At 36.5% G+C, this 22947-nt stretch overlaps 1 protein-coding gene across 4 annotated transcripts in view; it reads left to right on the top strand.

Annotated features, from left to right (window-relative positions):
* Rgs22 (regulator of G protein signaling 22) overlaps nucleotides 1-22947 on the top strand; it is a 113585-nt gene that overhangs the window by 2884 nt on the left and 87754 nt on the right. For all 4 annotated transcript variants that reach the window (XM_048801918.1, XM_048801919.1, XM_048801920.1 and 1 more), the window contains exons 3-4: nucleotides 8289-8351; nucleotides 20948-21169. In XM_048801918.1, the coding sequence (XP_048657875.1) occupies nucleotides 8289-8351; nucleotides 20948-21169 (285 nt within the window). The remainder of the gene's footprint in view (nucleotides 1-8288; nucleotides 8352-20947; nucleotides 21170-22947) is intronic.

Here is a 22947-nt window from a genome sequence, read left to right as displayed (position 1 = left end):
TATTCTTCAGGATTTCTCTGCATGAGCTCCTTTTTTGCTTCTTGAGCTCCTTTTTTTTTTGGCACTTTCAAGTCTCATACCTCTAGCGTAGATACCGCTTTTGATGCCACTTCTGTATAGCCAGTGCTATTGGGCATCATCTGGGTGTCCCTACATCACCTCAACAGAACTTTTATCTCTCTTCCTGATTCCCAATTCTTTTTCCTTCTCTTTTTCTTATTTTGGTTAATGGGGGTCCTGGTCATTCAGTCACTCAAACAAGAGCCTTTCTTCCTCCCCTGCCTGTAATCATTCACCAAGTTTCTTTCATAGCTAGATCTTTTTTTCCATCCTGATGGCTACTGTCTTATTTCAGGCCTTTATCCCTGGCCTGGACCTTGGCAGTGGTCCTAACTGATATCCCTGTCTTCAATAGTCCCTTTGCCAACTCCAGTTTTTCTTTGTCGAAAGCATAAAATGCAAACTCCTGTTCATGAACTGTACTGGTGACCAGCTACTGCTTTGCTCTACCTTTAGATTTTTCTTTTTTCCATCCTCTGACCCTAGCTACCAGATTGCTCTTAGCTCTTTTAAAAAAATTACCATGTTACACAACCTTATTATCTGCTTATTATGACCCACATTTCACAGATGAGGAAGTTGAAGTTCATAGGGGTGAACTTTGGCTACACGTTTAATAACTGGGGGAGCCAGAATGTCAAATGCCTTTAGCATTCAAACTTTTCTATAACTGTTTAACCTTCTTTAACCTTACCTCCCAATATTTCTCTTGTGATAAAGATGACATTCATCCTGTTTGGGGTTTGTAAAGTACTTCCACATGCCTTCTGGTCCAGCCAAACTACCCTGCTTGGCTCCCGCCTTTGCTGTTGAGTTTGGTCTCAGTTGCCCTTTCCCATCCATTTCACAATCTTGCACATTCTTCCAGGCCCAGCTCATCTCCTCCATGAAACCTTTCCAACCTAACATCATCCAGACTGCCTTGGAGCTCAGGGCAGCTTTCCATTGAGACCAGTTTGTGACTAGATCCTTAAGCTCACATGCTCAATCAAGCATCCTCTACGATCAAATAACTACCCTGCCTTGAACATACATTTACCTTTCTTTTTCTGAAGTGTGAAAGTGTTGTTCGCATCCATAAACTGTCTAGTTTTAGACAAAGAGTGTGGCAGAGATTTGTAGCTCCCTTACCCCATTTTTTTTCATTTTTCATAATAGGTACTAGACTCTTTACTCTCCAGAATAAAGGTTACATTTTCTAGCTTCCCCTTCAGCCAAATGTGGTTATGTAACTAAATTCTGGTCAGTAGAATGTACACAGAAATGTTGTGTTCTACTTCTGGAAAGTTGATGTTTACGGAGATCAGATAACCAATCCCAGGTCACATAGCTAGTAACTAGATAAGCCACAATTGGAAACTGAATTATTTTCTTTTTTTAAAAGAATTTTTAATTTGTTCTTTTTAGATAAACATGACAGTAGAATGTATTTTGACATACACACATGGAATATAAAGTCCCACTTTTGTGTTGTACATGATATGAAGTTACACTCGTCATGAATTCATATATGAGCATAGGAAATTTATGTCCAGTTTATTCTACTGTATTTCCCATTACCATCTCCCCTTCCCTTCCACCCACTCCACCCTGTCCAGTATGGTGAACCCCCCCACCACCACCATTATGAGTCAGGCATCTGCATATCAGAGAGAACAACATTTGGCTGTTGTTGTTTTTTTGTTGTTGTTTTTTGGCTCATTTCAGTTAGTATGATAGTCTCCAGTTCCATCCATTTACCAAAAAAACGCCATAATTTCATTCTTTTTTATGGCCGAGTAATATTCCATTGTGTATAGGTACCACATGTTGGAAGCTGAACTTTTTAAACTCTAATATTCATGATATTTGGCAGCCATGCTGCCTGCCCTGAACTGCCTATGATTTTGTGAGACAAATAAACTTCTAAGATTTCATTCAAATAGTGCTTTTTTGGTTCTGTGCTCCTGTATAGATAGTATTGTTTTTTCATACTAATTGTCTCAATCAATCAGTGGATCTAACAGTACAATACTGTCACGGATGCCTGTAAAATATTTTATCCTTAACATGGCCTCTTCATCCCCAAAGCATAGAACTGTTCATTAGATTCAATCATTTGTTTTCCAGAGATATGCTACCTTATATATTATATATTCATACTTATAATCTATAAATTTTGCAGTTTCTTTCTTTTTCAGTTGTCAATGGACTTTATTTTATTTATTTATATGTGGTGCTGAGAATTGAACCCAGTGCCTCATACATGCCCCCACCTTGCATTCTTTATTTACCTTGCTTTCTCTTCTGACAACATCTCTTATTATTTTATTAGTATTGTTTTCTTAGATTCTTTGTTAGGTTGTTGGTCTTTTCAGGTTTCATATCCTCAGTGTGATTATTTGAATATTTATTCAACAGGAATGTTTTAAGCATTACTATCTAAGGGCATTTGGGAATTTTAAAAATGAGTAAGAAACAGACTTTTTCTTCTGGAAGTTCACAAGTTCCAGTGGGTGAGACATGTACACAGATAATTATAGAATGAAGCGATAAATGATTTTATAGGGAAAACACAGATTACCACTATTCCAGACCTGGTGGAAAGAAAAAAGGTAGGCAGTGAGCAGGGGAGAATAAAACCCTCCAGACAAAATAATCAGAATGTGTCAAAGTACTGAACTATGAAAATTGCTGAGACTGGAGCATGTTAGTATGCGGTAAGTTTGGACAGATGAGCAGGAGCCAAATTGCACTCATCACAAGCCTTATGATGAATGGATTATGCAGAAAAGATTGGGACAGTGGGGTCTTTGTATTAAATGAAGTATGTAACCTACGGGAGACTGACCCGTAGGTTAGTGTGGTTAAGGAGGGTTAGGAAAGCGCATTTGACTGGTTATGGAGAAGAGGGTGAAACAGAGGTCTCAGGTGTCTATCTTTTGTGGATAGCATCCCAGAGTAGTGGTCCAAAGATGATCAGATAACCAGGAATTTATTCTAGAGGTAATGACAGTGATTTAGGATGTCATTTAGTACACAGGAAGTTAAGATGGCTGTCCATAAAGTGCAAAGAAATTTGGTTTTGTTTCCTTATATATAACTACCGCCCACAGCATTCTATTATGATAAATTTTTATTAACTTTTTAAATTTACATATGACAGTGGAATGCATTACAATTCATATTACACATATAGAGCACAATTTTTTTTATATCTCTGGTTTTATACAAAGTATATTCCCACCAATTCATGTCTTCATACGTGTACTTTGGATAATGATGTTCATCACATTCCACCATCATTTCTAATCCCCTGCCCCCCCCCTCTTTCCCTCCCACCCCTCTGCCCGATCTAGAATTCATCTATTCCTCCCAAGCTCCCCCTCCCTACCCCACTATGAATCAACTTTCTTATATCAGAGAAAATACTCAGTATTTGTTTTTTTGGAATTGGCTAACTTCACTTAGCATTATCTTCTTCAATGCCAACCATTTCCTGCAAATGCCATGATTTTGTTCTCTTTTATTGATGAGTAATACTCCATTGTGTATATATGCCACATTTTTTTTTATCCATTCTACTGAAAGGCATCTAGGTTGGCTCCACAGTTTAGCTATTGTGAATTGTGCTGCTATAAACATTGATGTGGCTGTGTGCCTGTAGTATGCTGTTTTTAAGTCCTTTGGGTATAGACCAGGAAGAGAGGGATAGCTGGGTCAAATGGTATTCTATTCCAAGTTTTCCAAGGAATCTCCATACTGCTTTCCATATTGGTTGCTCCAATTTGCAGTCTCACCAGCAGTGCATGAATGTACCTTTTTCCCCACATCCTCGCCAACAATTATTGTTTATATTCTTAATAGCTGCCATTCTGACTGGAGTGAGATGAAATCTTAGAGTAGTTTTGATTTGCATTTCTCCAGTTGCTAGTGATGATGAACATTGTTTTTATATATTTGTTGATTGAGTGTATATCATCTTCTTTGGAACATATAAGAAAAGAATTGTATAGCTGGGCATAGTGGCGCACATGTAATCCCAGTAGCTCAAGAGGCTGAGGCAGGAGGATCACAAGTTCAAAGCCAGCCTCAGCAATAGTGGGGCACTAAGCAACTAAGTGAGACCCTGTCTTTAAATAAAATACAAAAAATAGAACTGGGGATGTGGCTCAGTGGTCAAGTGCCCCCTAGTTCAATCCTCAGAACCTCCCCTCCCCGCCAAAAAAAGAATTGTGTAATGAACACTGATAGACTTATCAGGATTTCACAATTATTATTTTGCAACATGTGCATTTTCTGTCCTTTTGTCTGCCTGCCAGCAATCCTTCAACCTCACTTATTTTTAAAATAAGTTACAGTGATTGGTATGCTTCACCTCCAAACACCTCAGTGTGAATATCACGAACTGTGCTTCAATATTAGTTTGATTTTTTTGTCGATGTAAAATTTATATACTCTGACATGCAAAAATTTTGGATCATTTGATGAATTTTGTCAAATGAATATACCTGTGTAATCCAAACTCCAATCAATATATAGAGCACTACCACAATTCTAGAAAGTTCCTTCAGGCTCCTTCCCAGTTTGATTCTTGCCTCTATTCCCCAGAAAAAAACTACCTTAAGTTTTGCTTTCTGGCCTTTCTTCTTTGTTTGTGTAATTTCATTCTGTGCTCTGCATTGCCTCTTATATTTATATTTCTAAATATAGAATTTAGGGCTGGGGATGTGGCTCAAGTGGTAGCGTGCTTGCCTGGCATGCCTGAGGCACTGGGTTCGATTCTCAGCACCACATAAAAATAAAAAATAAAGATATTTTAAAAAAATTCAAAGGCATGCTTTCTTTAAAAAATATAGAATTTAAAGTTATTTAAAGTATATTTCAAATGCCATTTTCTCCACTTGAGTCTCTTCTGATTCTTTCTACTAGATAACATCTTTACCTCTGAGGAAATAGTTTATAAGATCTTTGTATACCTTAAGCATCTTTTAGAGTGGTGAAGAAATTGTAATTCATTTGATTTGAGGGTGTAGAAAATAAGCCAAAAATTACAACCTACCATATTTAGCAAGCATGCATAAACTATTTTACCTAGCCAACTTTCAGTAAGAAATTTGAGAAGTTTGGACTAAAAATGGAAAAGTTGACTTCATTTCCACAGACGGCACACCTGGAATACATGAAAAAAAAAATAGGTTCCAAGAGTGTATTCAGTTCTGAAGAACTGTTCCTACCTTCCATTGCATCATTCAGCAGAAAATCTGTGTTGCAAATTCAGCAGTCGGGTTCATGGGATGATGTAATGGAGGAATTGATTGTAACGTAGTTTTCTTCTTGATGGTACCTTTAAACATCACCAGTTTAATGTTTATTTGGAAGATATCAAGCCCAAGTAGGAAGAATTAAGAAATGAATTCTTTAAGGAATTCTTAATTAATTCATTAAGAAATGTTTATTAATTCATTAAGAAATGTGGAAAATGTGATGGACATCATTATACAAAGTACATGTATGAAGACTTGAATTGAGTGTCAACATACTTTATATACAAACAGAGATGCAAAAATTGTGGTGTGTATGTGCATAAAGAATTGTAATGCCAAAAAAAAAAAAAAAAGAATAGTATTACCTTAGATTAGGTAGAGGGAAGTGAAAAGAGGGGAAGGCAGGGGATGTAGGGATAAGAAAGATAGTAGAATGAAACAGACATTATTACTCTATGTAGGTATGTGACTATATGACCAAGGTGATTCTACAATATGTATACTCAGAAAAATGAGAAATTATATACCATTTATATATGTATAAAAATATACAAATGCATTCTACTGTCATGTATAACTAATTAAAACAAATAAAAAATTTAAAAAAATTAGTAACTGGTTCATAGGGAAAAAAAGAAAATAATAGAGAATAACTGAGCTGCTGCTGCTTCAGATCAAGGCTTTCTTTCTTTCTTTGGTAATTAAAGACTTTGGGAGAAGAAGGTTTATCAGCTCTTCATTGGTTTGCAAGACTACCTGCTGATGTGACAGGACATTTGAACACATTTAACTGGTAACTGCAGTGGGAAATGTGCTCATGTATTTAGAGAAGTGCAGGCCTTCCCACTGAAGTGCTGTGGGAGGATCAAGCAGTCTGCGCTGATTTCCCATGGCCGAACTGCCCCATATCAACAGATCTGCCGGTGTTTAGTATCAATAGATGTTAAGTTACAACTTCAGAAAAGAAATATAGATTTTTATGTATTGGAATAACACCTAACATTTCTACAGTTGCCTGTAAGTACAAACTGAAGGTTGTGACTGCCAGGAAATGCTGAATCTCCATGGGGTTAGAGCAGGGCTACTAGTGCCACCTAAGAAGTCTTGGCCATCTGTGGCAAGATGAGCTCAGAAATCACAATTGTTTAGAATCTTGGTGGCATTTGACAAAATATGTTTATAACTATTGAATTTGGCAATAAAAATTGGAATTGCAATGTAAGTGCTTCATTTCATTTCCTAGTAATTTATTTGTACTCTTATTTCATGAAAGTTTTTGTGTCTAAAATACATTAAGGAAAAAAAAAACAATAACAAAATGAGTACCTCATCATATAGTTCATTGAGTTAGAGTCTTTTAGAAGTGTGAGGCATGTGGAGGTGAATATTGAAGGCCAAGGATTGTCTAGAAATTCTAGCAATTTGGCTAGTCAAAATCCTGGCAATATTAGGTCCCCCAGGCTCTATGAAATATGTATTCTATAGTACAGCTAAAAATTAAAAATCAAGTGCATAACTGAGAAAAACTAACAAGGGAATATACTCCACTACTATTGTTAATTTAAATTACACATCCTTCCATCTCTGGATTTTTGATCATGTGGCCTAGTACTGCAAAATTTGGCTACTCTTTTTCTAACACAACACCATTTACCTTGGAGATACTAAAAACATTTATTGAATTCAGATGTTTTCTCATAAGAGTAAGCAGAAACAAGCTACTTAACTATAGTCCTAGGAAATTAAGGTAACTTTGAAAGGTAAAAGTTATTAGCCTTATAGCTTCCCCCAAAATAATACTTGTCTTGTTCTGCTTTATTAGACCTTTGTCAATCAGAACTTATTTGCATATACTACTAAGGTACCACTTTGAATGTGTTATATTTATTAACTCCTTGGTTTGTTGTTGTTTTAACCAGTTGAAATTTCTAGTAAATTCCCTGATAAGTCCTGTGATTGTTCATAACTCTCTTCTAATACTAGAGTTAAAGAAATTACCATGAACACCTGTTTTCCAAAGTAGTTGTAAATATACCATTGTAATCGTCTGGATCACACTACACTGCAGTAATTTTTTTAAAAAATTGGCCAGCATTATATAAAAGGAAAGTCATTAGTCATCTGAAAATAATAGCATTGTGTTATATTGTCAATTTTCATGTTATATTTGCAAAATTAAAATATAATTATGGATAACAAAATAAACACATGTACTGTTCAACAGAGTGTGCCATGATGTGCTTTTGACACAAAGGAAACAATGACTTATAAAATAAGGTATTTTATGATTTGGAAGAGAAATTTTGTTCTTGGCGGTGGCATTTCAATTTTGCCAGTTTTAAAAGTGGCTATGTTGGTGGATGATATAGTAATGGAAAAATGTATACAATCCTTATGCTGAGAACATGTGCATTGTCAAAGTTTCCTCATGCAAAAAGGAAGCAGAATATAAAAAATTTTAAAAATTGAAAAAAATGAAGCAGAACCCAAATTACAAAAACCATATCTCTGAGAGGCAGACAGAGAACATTTTCTTCACTTGGTTTAGTGCTTCTACTGGGAAATTTAAGAAATTTACCTTCTAGATTGGCTTTTAACCCCAAACACTGCTTCGGACTTTATTGACTGCTTTATTTTTATGAAATATATGGATTTTAATAAGTCTATGGGAAATGTCCTGGGTGGTGGAATTATTTTGTATTTGTCTATTCTTTTAAGCATTGCACTACTTTTTTCATGCATTCTGTTTTGAGCTTAGTACAGCAGCAAAGTCTTGTATGTTCCATTCTGTTTTTGTTATTCCTGCCTTCCAGAGATTGTGTAGCACTGTGTTATGTTTGGGGTGAGGATTCACTGTTGACTGACTAAAAAAGATCTGAAGATATGTATAAAAATAAATTGATAGCAGAATTAGAGAATAATATGGGCATGTTTTAAAACATCTTCACATAATCAGAATATTGTGTTCTTATGTTTTTGAAGGAAGATTTTTTGGCAACAGATGGCTTCCTTGTGGACTACTTTAATGAATTCCTAAGCCTGCCAGTGAGTACATTATTATGTTCTATTGAATATATTATAAAAGGAAAATATTGTAATCACTGAATTATCTTTATAGAGTTAACCATTTGGGTTTGAGTCATATTTAGAAATTATTCTTATTGAAGAAAGCTGGAGTTCTCCTAAGCATCAAAGAGTATTCTGTATAAAATATGACAGTTGTATTTGGCATTATGTTAGGCTTTGAACAGAGATGATAAGGACAGAATATCAAAAACTCAAGAAACTCAAATGTTTTACTCCAGGCAATTATTTTCATCCTTGTGGTCAGATATGAAAGTGGAATTTACGTACAAGACAACAAGTGTTTTCTATCCATAATAAATAAGACTTGGGATACTCTTGGTGTAACATAGGTGGGTGCTGGTTATTAGAGTTTCAGTCTTAGCAGTGACCAATAAAGTTAAGTTAGAAGTGGTTTGGGAAACAAAATGAGGGTTCATAGAAAGTTTAATATTATTGTGTGGAATAGCAGTTAAAAGAAAGTTAGATAAAGAAAGATTTTCCTTATACGTTATAAAAAGCATGAATACTTTTTTCATTTAAACTCTTACCAGGGAAAATTTGGAATATAAAGAAGTTCAAAATAATTTTAAAGGGAGTGGACCATAAAATGTTAAATCTCTTAAATCAAACCACTGAGAGTATCTTTTGAGGAGAATGTACTACTCAGTCCTATCTAGTACTTTATTGCTGAGATTAGTTCTTGTATTTGGGTATGTATCTATTTATACATCCATGGCTGTTTTGTGATTTTTCCCACCCAAATCATCTGTGTTCTCTCCTGCACTTGGTTCAGCTGGATCTCTGGAACCATTATGGAAGAGTTAGAGACACCAAAGTACCTTCTCTCTTTCCAGGAACAGACTTGAGTGACACTTCAGGATTTGATAGTCTACCTTTCATCATCTTGTTACACATTATTTAAAAAAATACAATAGTGTCACAAAATTGCCAGAATTTGGTTCTTTTAGAATTTGTAAATTTTCTTTTGTGCTTTCAATCTCCACTGTTTCTCCAGCCTCTGTAATTATATATTTCTAATGCATATAATTTTACATATTAGAATACATGTGATCAAGGTCTCTACATATATAACAAATTTTGTATTTTTATAGAATTTTAAATAGAAAAATTTCTGTAAGTCTAACTTTAGTTTCTGAACATTTAAGTTTCAAGATTTGTGATTATCCCAACTTTTTCTTGCTCCAAAAAATAAATTCCCCTGCTTAACTTTCTTTTTTTAAAAAAATCTATTTAAAATTATACAAGTAATATAACAATAATATAGAAATTTTATCAAAAATATGAGAAAAATTCATCCATAATCCTGCCATTCAGTCAAAATAAACATTACCATTTTTGTATGTTTTCTTCCAGGCTTTGGGTGAAATAATAGAGTGTGATTTCTGTTGAACTCTGTGTAGTCATGTTTTTCATCCCTCCCCAGTAGACATTCATAAATTTGAAACCTTCATGTGTTTCAGGCTGGCCTCTTTTCTATTTCCAAATCCCCTGTTTTTACTGCCCCCTCCCCCTGTACCTTCTTTTGCACTATAGGCAATATCACACGGTCAACCTGTCAATTACCCATTCTTCACATCACAAGACAAGGGAAGGGAAAATGTCACACAGTTGCAAAAAGAATTTGGGGATAGGGAGGAGAAGGAGTGATAGATTCTTAAACCAAGTGCCTGGCAAAATTCTAGACCAGATTAGTGATGTTTAGTTTATGAGCACTTAGCTAAGAATTAGAAGCCAGCATGGGTTTACTGAGAATCAATGTGCCAAACTAATCTCTTTTTTAGGATCGTTATGAACTGGTATTTTAAGGAATCATAAATTCAGTGAGTTAGGATTTCAATAAAGTGTTTTAAAAATAATAAATTGAATCATGTTACTTCCTGATCTGCTCAAAACCCTGTTTTAGAGGCTTCTCATTAACTACGAATAAAATCCAGAATCCAGTATGATTTGGTTCTTGCCATCTCTTGAGCTTTATTTCCTATCCTTTTTCCTTGGATAATTCTTTTTGAGCTTAAGTAGCCTTCTCCATGTATCTCAAATATGAATATGCCAAATATTTTCAGGGTCTTTCAGCCTGGAACACTCTTCCCTAAGGTATCTATATCACTTTCTCCCTGACTTAAATCACTTCTGTTCAGAAAGCCTTCCCTACCAATTCTAAAATAATATCCCCAACACACACACCACTTACATTGCTTTATTTGTCCCCAAAGTCCTTATCATTATCTGTGAAATTAGTTTTCAAATATTTGAACTGGTTCACTAACTATAACCAGATTGAACTCGACATTCTTTAGTATGGAATTCAAGACCCATGATAATTTGGCTCAATCTTTCTGGCTCTGCTCTAGTGTATATTATTGATGCCACTCTGCACACTGTTTTCTGCTCCTCTAACCCACCCACCCACCTTGGCCATATATTTTCTTATGCTCCATTCTTACCATGTAATTGTTAGTGACAGGAGTGAGACCAAAGTGTGTTTGAGTGTGGTCTTTCTACTCATTACTGGTGTGATCTTAGAAACATCACTCAATTCCTTTACTTATTTATCTGTAAAAACAATATACTTGCCTTTTATAAGATTATTAAGAAGTGAGGGAATGTGGAGCTGGGGTTATAGCTCAGTGGTAGAGTGGAGGCACTGGGTTCAATCCTCAGCACCACATAAAAATGAATAATATAAATAAAGATATTGTGTCCATCTTAAAAAATATTTTTTTTAAAAAAAGAAGTGAGGTAGTGTATATTAAGGACTAGTGCTTCTCTTTTCTTTCTTTTCACTAATTAGATCATCTCTTCTTCCATTCCTGAAACCTAACAGGCAACCACTTTGGTTGGATTGGCAGATCATTGCCAATCTGGAGAATAATCTTGTGTGCCACACAAATCTGTCATCAACTTTGCCTTTTAAAAATTATTTTTATCAGAGACTTGTGTGAAAAGTTGCAAGAGAATCAGTGTTTTTCCAGTTTAAGGTCACTCAGCTGGTAAATGACAAAGGTCCGTCTAGGACCACATGGCTCAAAACCTTTTGATTCTCCTGCTGCATTATGATGTCTACAGAACTGGCATCAGAGAAATAAAATGATCATTTGAATAACAGACTCTGGTCTCATTTTTATTCTGGTACATAGTATGAAATGAACTAAAATAAACAAAATAATATATTTTTGGAGTACATTAATAGAAGTATAGTCAAGATCAAGAAAAACATTAGTCTGGGAGCATAGAAGGCACTCATAATAGGGTTGAATCGTGAGACCACATTTGGAATATTGTGTTCCATTCTTGGTGCCATATGTTAAGGGCTGCTCTGCCAAACCAGACTCAGGGAGACCCAGCCCATGAACACTCTGGAAACTGTGTCAGATGAGGAAGGGTTGAAAGAAGTGTGCATGTTTAACCTGGCTTAGGACTGGGTGGTTGGGGTGGGATGGAGTAGTCATCAAATATTTGAAGATCTGATTGAGGAAGAGGGATTAACATATTCTGTGACATTAGAGGATATGACCAAGGCCTCATTTATAAGGGAATCTAATTTTCAGGTTTATTTTCAAACAATGAAATAGGGCTGTCTTATGTAGGAGTAAATTCCATGTGATTAGAGGTATTTACATGAAAGTCAGGAAGTCATCTTATAGAATATTGCATAGGGGAGATTATCTATCTGTTTCTATCTATCTATGGTGGAAGACTGGACTTACACAACCAAAGAAATTTTGATCAATTTCTTCTCTGCTCATTTTATCTCAGGAGCTACATTGTAAATTTCTTGGGGACAAAGATATAGGTCTCTTTTTATTGTGTCTCCCAAAACTTCTTGAAGATGATTCTGTTTTTATTTCCTCATCTTCTATATAAGATCCTTGAAATAAACAAGTAAAGGATTACTCCTGCTTCCCTGGTCTCCATCCCCACCTCCCACCCAAAACCACTACAGAAATAAGCCTGAGAGTGTAGATACATATTATAGGGCCGTTCAGTCATCTAGATTTCTAAGAGTTCTTCTACATCTGTACTAACAAGCCCAAAGTCCCATAGCTGGATTTTGGCAAAAATGGACCTAGGAATCAGGCTTTCTGGCTCCTATACTATTTCTTTCCATTACAACATTGCACCCTTGGGACCACATTGTAAGATCCAGAAATCGATGGCTGGTAGCCTGCCTCCATGTTATTTTTTGATGAGGGGAATCCAGGACAGTTGCCGCTGTTATAAATGATTATGGCACTTTCCAAATCCTAGCTTTCATAACTTCATTCTGTTTGTTCTTGTGCCAAGTTCACATTCAGATATTGTTTTCATTTGGTGTCTGGGAGGTTGTTTTTTTTTTTTTTTCCTGCTGTCAACTCTTTATGGACAAGTGTTTGCTTATTAAGTTTTCTTCTGTGCTATAGTGTGAAAACATTTTTTCCTTTTGGTTTTGTTTTGTGTGTTTTATGCTCAGTGACTGTTGTGGGATTGAGTTGACGAGCCCACATAGATTTAGGTTGGTCCTCTGTGGGTGGTTTCAAATGTTTGTGACATTTATGGTTTGCAGAAGCTGAAGGGGTAGCCTGGTCTATACCCTCTTTGCAAGGTATGTCATGTGTTTGCCAGACCATGCTTAGCTATGAGCTTTTGGAATTGTACCATAACTTCTTTTTTTGGACTGATTCTCCACACTTTTTTTTTAATCTGTAAACTATTATAATTTCTTGCAGCTTTATGGAGGAGTTATATGCTAGATGGATTGTTAGTTGAAGGGGACTTAGAGAAACAGAAAATATAGATTTGGAGACTGAGTAGTCTGTAAGGGGGTAGAGGGCTTGGTATCCCCTTGCCAAAATTTAAATGCTCAGAGATTATTTTTTCAAGGTGTTGATGGAGCTTTGACAATTGCTTAGTTCAGTGTTTATACCTGTGGGTGTTTTGATAAACCTTGTAGCTCCAACATAAAACATGTTACCTAATGTAAATCACTTTATTAACTAAGGATATTTTCTGTACGTCTTATGTGACACATTATTCCTTTCATCTGATTGGTGAATCTCCAGTAAACAGTTTATAGCTAAACATCTAAAATGACAATAAAATTTAGATTAAAATAAGTTGTGATTGGGAACTGACTTGTTATATTCAAGTAGTCAGATGTTTTTTATTCACTGACTAGGATGCATGTTTAAAATATAGCTTTGGAGCTCAATTAGTAGAGACAGAGTTGGAGCAGACATGAACATGTATTAAATTAACCTAGTCATTAGTTTTTAATTTAAATACTGTTCAGCTAAATAATTTGGCACCCGGTAAGTTTCAGTGGTGCTGGGCTGGCAGTTTAAGCACATTGCTAATTATTCACAGGTTTTTTTTTTCCTCCTCTTCTTTTCAAAGAAATGTGGAACCAGCAATTTATTGTGGTAAAAATATTTTCATGCACTTGCTTTTTCTGTGAAAATATTTTTCGCACATGGATGACTAGTACTACAAAGTTAGCTTTCACCACCTTCAGGTCAATTCATTTTAGAACATTTGGAAAATGATACCCTTGAAATAAGAAATTAAGTAAGGAAAAGGGCAGTCTGTAACAGCTTGTGGAGGATCGAGTTTGAGGTTCAAACTGAAGATTTTTCCTGTCATATGATTAAAAACTGAGTGTTCTTAATCAGCCTAGTCAGTTTTTTGGGAAAATGTTTCCCATATCATTCATTTCTATCCCCCCTAACCTGTGTATCCTTTATGGTCACATACTTAACTAACTTTGGGAGTTTTGTAGACATGCTTGGAAATGGTAAAAACAAAGGACATGATACATGGGAGAGATTCTTTTTAAGCAGAAATAAGAATTTGAGTGATAATGAAGCACAGAGTTCTTTCTCCTGTGTACAGAACATAGACAGCAGGCACCCTCACGTAGGTGAGTACAGGTGACAGCATGAGGGAACAGATAGTTGGCTTTGGAGTTTGTCTTAACCTGAAATCTGCCTCTGTTCAGCTAAAAACTCCTCAGTAGTGTCTTGTCATTCTAAAGCAATGGTTTTTAAGCTTGGGTGTGCATTAGAATTACCCAAGAGCTTCTTAAAGCTAAGAATGCTGGGCCCCATCCCAGTTTCCAATTTTAGGGAGAAGCCCCAGAATTTGCATTTCTTATGTTTCCTAGGTGATGCTGATGCTGCTGGTCAAGGGACCTCTCTCAGAGAACCACAGTGCAGCTCCTCAATGAGCTAGTCCCCTGTCTTCCTCTCCAGACTTCTCTCCTGGTGTTCTCCCCTCACATACTAAACTTCCACAATGTCACCTGCTTGCGGTTCACAAGAGGTGCCTGTTGTTCTGTGCTCCTGTATTTGGATGCATTGGCTCCACCTTTTGTCAAATTTCCTTCCCTCTCGTCTACTAAGGAATGTCCATTCTTTCTTCAGGACCCAACTCTAGCATCCCACTTTCTCCACACCTCTTCCTTAGTTTCAAAAGATAGCTAAATGAATCCTTATGTGCCACCACACCACTCTGCATTGCTTCAGTTGTGCTTTCTATGTTTTAAAGTGGTATTGCATTATAATGCATTACTGTGCAAATTGAACTGTTCATGCTTAGCAGAGGCAGCATGGATGATTTAAAGATTGAGAATAAGCTTGAGTGTTGTGCCAATTTATGAATGTGTGTCCTGGAGAGGATGTGAGATGGAAGAGGAGAATCTGCCATTCCCTCATGGGTATCGTTCTTCCTTCCTCTTGATAGCGTAATCATCTCCTGCCAAGGGCAAGTCTAGTGTTAAACATAACATTTTTGCACAACATGAGTTTTAAACCCAAACATTCCACCTTATCTTGTTCTTAACTGAACAGAGGAAAACTGATCAATTTGAGAACAGTGTTTAAGGTAACATTATATTTTATGGGTGCTTTCAAAGATTTCAGGGGGGTAATTTTGACTAAATATGATTTCACCTTACATGCTGGCTTGGAGAGTGGGTCTTTATCTAGTGCATTTACTCATCTTTCTTCCTCTGTTAGACTGTGTGTGCTCTGAGGTATAAACCATGTCATTTTAGAGTTTTGTGGAGGATGCTCTATATTGGTTTCTTCAATATAGCAATATATCATCCATCATATTTTATTTAACAAGGATTCAATAAATACTTATTGAATAAATGAATGAATTAAAAGAATGGTGGAGTTGGGTGATACTGCTAGAGAAGAGAAGATACAGAATCTTTTTATCATGGACAGTCATCTTGGACTGACAGAGTATCAGATGTGGAAGGCACCTGGGGATTATCCATTTGAAGTCCCTCCTCCCCTTTTATGATGTTTCAGAAAGGCAAAGTAGTTTGCCCAACATTTCTTCCATTTAATCATTCTGCTTTTTCTTCTCTGGATAGTTTCTGGTTTAGTCAAATCTTTTTTAAAGAACAATAACTAAACCAGACATAAAATTCTAATATTGTCCTTTTGGACATATTTCCCTTTTGGAATTTGCCAAAAAAAAAAAAAAAACACAAAACCACTACATGCTTTAGTTTTTCTCTCTAAGAATGGATATATACCTCTCCTCTTTCACCACTTACCTAGGCTCAGTATTCAGATATTTTTGTGAGCCCATATGTGTTAGTTAGCTTCCCATACTGTGACCAAGTAAGTTCCCGATGAGAACAACTTAGAGGTGGGAAAGTTTATTTGGAGCTCACTGTTTCAGAGGTTTCAGTTCATAAATGGCTGACTCTTTTCCTCCAGACCCAAGGTGAGGCTGCACATCATGGGAGGAGGCACAGCAGAAAAAGCTGCTCAGCTCAAGGCAGCCAGGTAGCAGAGAGGAGCAGGGAGGGATCACAGAGAAGAAGCACCCTTCCAGGCATGCCACTAGTGATCCACCTCCTCCAGACATGCTCCATCTGCCTACAGTTACCACCCAGCTAGTCCATTCAAACTAGGATGGACTGATTTAGTTACAGCCCTCAATCCAATAATTTCACTTCTAAATATTCCCACATTAACACTGGAGCCTTTGGGGACACCTCATATCCAAACCATAATACTCCACCCCTGGCCCCCAGAAGCTATTGTCTATCTCACATTGCAAAATACCTTTAGAACAACTCCAAGAGTCTCCATAGGCAATAGTTCCAGCATGACTTAAAAGTCCAAATCCAAAGTCTCATCTGAGACTCAAGGCAAACTCTTGGCTATGAGCCACTATAAAAATAAAAAGCAAGTGACATATATCCAGTATACAATGACACAGAGTGAACATTCCCTTTCCAAAGGAGAGGAATAGGAGCATACAAAAAAGGGATGGGATCAAACCAAGACTGAAACCCAGCTGGGCAAAAAAGTTCAGTAGCTCCACATCTGATGTCTGGTGCACATGGTAAAGAGATGTGTTCTCCAAAGGGCTTGGGCAGCCCTGCCTCTTCAGCCTTTCTGGCTTCAGCACTCATGGCCTCTCTGTTTAGCTTGGCTTTCTCTGTAGCCACAGTTTTTCTCAGCAGACAGTCTACATTACTGGCACCTCTTAATTCCTGGGGTCTCCATTCTCACTTAAGTTTCACCTTCACAACTTCATGTATTACCCTTTCAGGGGCAGCCCATAGGGATTTCAGCCTTGCTACACTTTGCCTAGCCTCCCAGGCTTTCCCTCGAAATCTCAATGGAAGCCTCCATGACCCCTAACTCCAGTATTCTGCATTCCTGAAGAACTAGCACCACATGGACAATGCTAAGGTCTGCTGCCAGCTTGAGTGGTAATTGGGCCCCTAGGATCATAACTGCAGCTGCCTCTGAGTGCCTGAGTGGCTGAGCACAGTGAAACAACTTCCTAGGTCCCCCGTGCAAGCAGGATGCTCCCACGGTCTTATTTTACTTTTATACCCTTGAACCTGTGATGTGTATGGCCAAGGATGCCCTCAAGGCATTTTTCCATTGTTTCTATGCAAAGTATTTAGCATCCCTTTAGTGGCTGTAATCTCTTTAACAAGCACAGCATCCTTGGCCCTACTTTTACGTGCACTTTCTGGCCAAACTGCAAGTTTTAAAAATCCTTCTGTTTTCTGGTCCCAGTAAACCTGGCTAAATGAATCCATCATTATTCATGCCACTGCCTAAATGCTGTGCTGCCTTGAAATTTTCCCAACCATATTAATTGCCCATCACCTTTAGATTAAACCTCACAGAAAGTCTCAGGACATGGGAAAAAATGTAGGTCAACTTCTTTGCCAGAATGTAACACAAACAGCCTTTAGTTCAATTCCCAATATAACCCTTGTTTTCTGAAATGTCATGAACACAATTTTTATTATCTACATTCCTATGTACATTTTGGTCTTCTGAGCTCCACTAGAATCACCCATCATGCTCCACCATTCCAACATTCTCAGGTTTCTCCAGCCTGCATCTCTGAACTTTTCCAAACTCCTCCCACAAAACATTTCCAAAGACTTCTGAACCACCAATTTAGTCACAGCAACAATGCCCCCCTTCTTAGTACCAATTTATTTTTTAGTTAGCTTTTCATCACTGTGACCAAAACACCAAGAACAACTTAGAACACCTCATATCCAAACCTTAAGAGCATATAAGTAGTAAAATCTGAATCACACATGAATCCATACTTGCATGAAGTCCTGAAAATATAGGTTTTAGGTTCCCAGGCCTAGCATTTCAGGAATTTGGAATAGATCCTGAGTGAGCTGGTCTGCAGCACTCACCCTAAGGCCTAATTAAAATTCCCTCGGTTAAATCTGTTTCATAATTATCAATCCAGAGTTCTGTAGAACTTATAGAACTTGCTGATACACCATGAAGGGGTCATTTAACCTTTCTCAGCCATAGTTTTGCTTTGTACTGGACAGTTAATAATTACTACCCTAAACCTAGTTGTTACAACAGTCACTCTGTCATCTGGTGGAAGCAGTCTAGCTTCCTGGCTCATGAGCTGGCAAGGAGACAGTACATCCTCCAGATTGCTACCTCAGAAAACTTACTAAAACACAAACCATTAGTAACTGTGTTACTGCCCTACTTAGGATTTAGTCATGCCTCCTTATTTCCCAGAGGATCAAAAAAAGGGCTTTACTTCTTAAAATAGCATGCAAAGACGTTTATGATCTGGTCCTATCTACCTTATGTGCCTCAGGTCTCTTTCCTCTATTCCTTAAACTTTTCTACCTCTCGCCATTCTAGTTCTTTTCCAACTGTGTTGAACTGCTTCAAGTCACCCACACCCACCATGTTGCTTCATGCTTCTGTGCCTTTACTAGTAATCCCAAAGTAAAGGGAGGCATAGGCTTTGGAATTCAAACACTGGGAATCCTCTTAACTATCTAGGGTTATTACTTAGCACAGTGCCTGGCGTTGAAAAAGTGGTCAGGACGTGTTAGTTTTATTGTCTGTGAAGCAATGCAGTAAAGAAAGGTTCTTTGGAACCAGACAGGCTTATTTCCAAAGCACTGAGCTATCACTTTATGGGTCTGAATCTATGGGTTATCATATCACTTAGCCATCTTGAGCATTAGTTTTCTGTAAAGACCTATCTCAGGAATGTGGAAGGACTTGGAGTGCTGTGAAGGTGTCCATCACATACCTGCACAGGGTAGATGGCCAGTGAACAGTAGATTTTTATCTCCCCTGTTATTTCTGCCACTGTACCTTAACTATTTAGTACTGCTAAGTAAGATTGGTTACTGAAGGGCTCAGAGTGCCACAGTTCCTCTAATGCTTTTTACTTGAGCATTTTTTTTTTACTTGATTAGTAGAATTTTTTTCTTTATCTATTGACCTGACTAGTTGGCAGTCTGTACTTTAAACCATCATAGCTTTGTGTTCTGCTACCAGATCTGAGGGTAGAAAGCAGAAAAAAGAAAGGAAAACAACAAAGGTCAAGCTGATTCACTTGTTCTGTGGATATTCGGACCTAGGAAAAAATATTTTCCAGGTCTTTCACATTTCCTCTTCCATTTCTCTCATCCCGATGATCTGTGATGTCCCTTTACTACTGAGTTTAATTCATTTCCTTCTCTAGCTAGATAAATCCAGTCTATGATATCAGCACTCTTTTATCTCTTCAGTCAATTAATAGCATAATTCAGGAATAATATTTCACATTCAGATAAGTGGTGCCTGTTTGAATCTCCATATTTGAAAGATGCTAGGCAACCAACAAAAAATATATATACTTATCAATGCATTCTTATACACATACTTATACACATTCTAATACACAATTTATTCATACTTATTCATTGAGCCAGGCTTGTCATTTTGGAGGTAAGGCTTGGCTTTGAAGCTTTTTGGACCGTGGACCAATAATCTTCTTGAGCTCTGTTTGTTCATCATGTACTTCATTTATTTCTTAAACATTTAATTCTTTTTTTTTTTTTTTTAGTGGTAGATGAACACAGTACCGTTATTTTATTTATTTTTATGTGGTGCTAAGGATCAAACCCAGTCCTCACACATGCCAGGCAAGTGCTCTACCACTGAGCCACAACCCCAGCCCTGTTCATGAACTTTAAATTCCTTAGAAGGGAAGACAGTCAGACTTTAGAAACATGATATTATTTTACATCTCTATATAAATGTAAACACATACACATATACATATATTTTTTTAGCTCCAATTTTCCAATGACATTTTGTCATTTATTAAGGTATAACTAGTGTATCCTGCAATTCCTTAGTAAAACTTATAAGAATTAATGCTGTACTTAGGACACTCACTGATCCATGGGGAAGAGTTTAATGTTTTCTACTATTTGGCTAACTGCATATTCTGTGGATACTCGGAACTAGAAAAAAAAATGAGTAGTCAATTTATTGAAGGTACCTTAAAATAAATGAATATCATGAACAAGGGACCTGTCTCTGGATTTAGACAGCAAAATGGGACAAGACTTGACTAATGCACCAATTCACTTTTTATGGAAATAAAGAACCCAATATGTTTAATGATTTACCCAAAGTCATAGAGCTATTTATTGTCAAGTTGGCTTTCAAAGACTCATGACTATTGTATATTAACTAGCTAACTTTAAATAAAAGCTGTCAGCATTTAGTAGTTATTGAGAAAAGCTCAACAGTGTTATTCTCTTTCACTTTTTTTTTTTTTTGGTTACAGAGAGAGGAATGGTGTTGAAATAATTTTAATGAAGAACATATTGTCCTTAATTTTCTCTTTTAGAAATGGGAGATTGTTAGCTTTCATGGCTCCTGGGGATAAAAGAGATAATGGGAGCCTTATTTCTTCTTCCTTTACTCATTCTTCCCTGCGAATCCACCCCCTTCTTAGAGGATGAGATTGCTTCATTTTTCTTTAGTTTCAAAGAATAACAAAAATAAAATGTTTATACAAAGGGAACTTCTACCACATCATACCCTGTCACTTATCTCAAGTCACTGGTAAGGAAGGACTTGGTGGATCCCCTCATCTCTAGCCAAGGGATTTCCAAGCTCCTAATGGGAGAAGGAGATGATTAAGAACACAAAACTAAGTGCACACGCATATGTATAAACACCAAGTCTTCTTAAAGACAGTTTCTGGGTTTAAATTTTTTAAAAAATTTCCACACATTTATATTGCAGACATTTTCAGAGGCAATAAGATTTAATGTGGATTTTGGAGTTTTTGAAGTGATTAACGATGCTCCACAACTTCTGGAAAAGCAACTGAAAAAAATTCTACAAAGTCAGCAACCTCGAAATCCCATCTATGATGTAGTAAGGAAAGGAAAGAATGATGTTAAACCCATTCACATGAGTGTCCCCAGTGAAGATGAGACTATTAATGTCAACTACAATATTATGGTAAGAAAGCATATCTGAGTTTATATCTTGAAAGAGAAAGTGTTTGGTGAGAATAAATTATAGTTCTTTAGACCTCCCTTTCTGAAATCTAACTGTATTTATTGTTGTACATACACATAGTATTCGTTATGCACTATATCATCTGTGCATAGCTAGTGGTCAATTTAGCAATTTTGTTGCTGTTTATCAACTAAGAAGGTTAACATAATTTACTTGGAATACTTATTATCAGGTTATTTTGTGGCAATATAAATGTATATTCTTTACTATGTAGATTAGTTGCTTTGTAGGAAATGTGAGTTTATATGGAGAATTTACTTCACTTGGGTTTTAAACCAATACCATTAAGCAATTAGTAGTTAAAACTTTTGATCCTCAAGTTGCTGCAGGTGGCTTTGACCTCCCGGGTCTTAAATTCTATTAACCGCCTCTAGTTTTTGTCTTCTTAGCATGAGGTCAAAATTCTGGGTTCTGACATGGGTTGTTCATTTACCAGGTCTGTGTCCTTCAACAACTCACTTTGATGAACCTCATTTTCACCATCTGTCATGCATTCACTACCTAGTGCTTAGGTTTGTTCTGTGGATCAAATGACAGTAATAATGAATGTTTAACAATACTATTTTTATTTGACAGAACTAGGCTAAAATAGGTCTAACACTTCAGACATAGCTCTATTCCAGCCTTAAAGTTTTTTAATTCTTCAGTTACTAAATTGAGATATATATTCTATCTTTCCTGTTAACTTTATCAAATTAAATGCTAATATTAATACCTACATTAAGGCATTGTTTTGAAGCCAAAACGAGGAAATAAAGTCTAAATTTTTAAAAATACATATTTTTTAGTTGTAGGTGAACACAGTACCTTTATTTTATTTTTATGTTGTGCTGAGGATTGAACCCAGTGCCTCATGCGTGCTAGGCAAGTGCTCTACCACTGAGCCACAACCCCTACCCCTAAAGTCTAAATGTTATCAGTTGTTTGTTAAAAAAGATTTTTTACTTGATGTGCCTATGGTATTTATTAGCAACAATAATTACTAGTGAATAAATACTAAACATCAATAATTACATGAAATTTAAGTGGCCAAAGCACCGCAATTAAAAGTCAGAGTCAGGGGCTGGGCCTGTAGCTCAGTCGTAGAGCACTTGCCTCACACGTGTGAGGCACTGGGTTTGAGCCTGAGCACCACGTAAAAAATAAATTAATAAACAAAGATATTGTGTGTCCATCTTTAAAACAAAAAGTCAGAGTCAAATGGGATAAAAAAGAAAAACAGCTATTTTTTGTCTACAAGAAATCAACCTTAAATATAAGACATAACTAGATTAGAAAAAAAAAAGGATAGAAAAGGTATACCATAAAATTACTAATTAAAAGAAAGCGAGTGTGGTTATATTAATACTAGACAAAGTAGATTTCAGAACAAGGAATCTCGCTATGGAAGAAGAGGCATGTGGGGCTGGGCTGTAGCTCAGTGGTAGAGCACTTGCCTCACACATGTAAGGCACTGGGTTCAATCCTCAGCACCACATGAAAATATATAAATAAATAAAAATGTATTGTGTCCATCTACATTAAAAAATCAATTATTAAAAAAAAAAAGAAAAAGAGGAATGTTCCATCATGATAAAGGGGTCAGTTCACAAAGAAAGCTTGGCAATCCACAATATGTATCCACCTTACAAGAGGACTTCAGAATATACAGTACAGAAGCTGACAGAACTGAAAGAGGAACCAGACAAGTCCATAGTTACAGTAGGAGATGAAAACTA

The sequence above is a fragment of the Marmota marmota genome, unplaced genomic scaffold (genome assembly GCF_001458135.2).
Source record: "Marmota marmota marmota unplaced genomic scaffold, marMar, whole genome shotgun sequence".
Lineage (NCBI taxonomy): Eukaryota > Metazoa > Chordata > Mammalia > Rodentia > Sciuridae > Marmota > Marmota marmota.
Note: the sequence above shows the minus strand (reverse complement) of the source record. Positions and strands in the feature narration are given on the sequence as shown.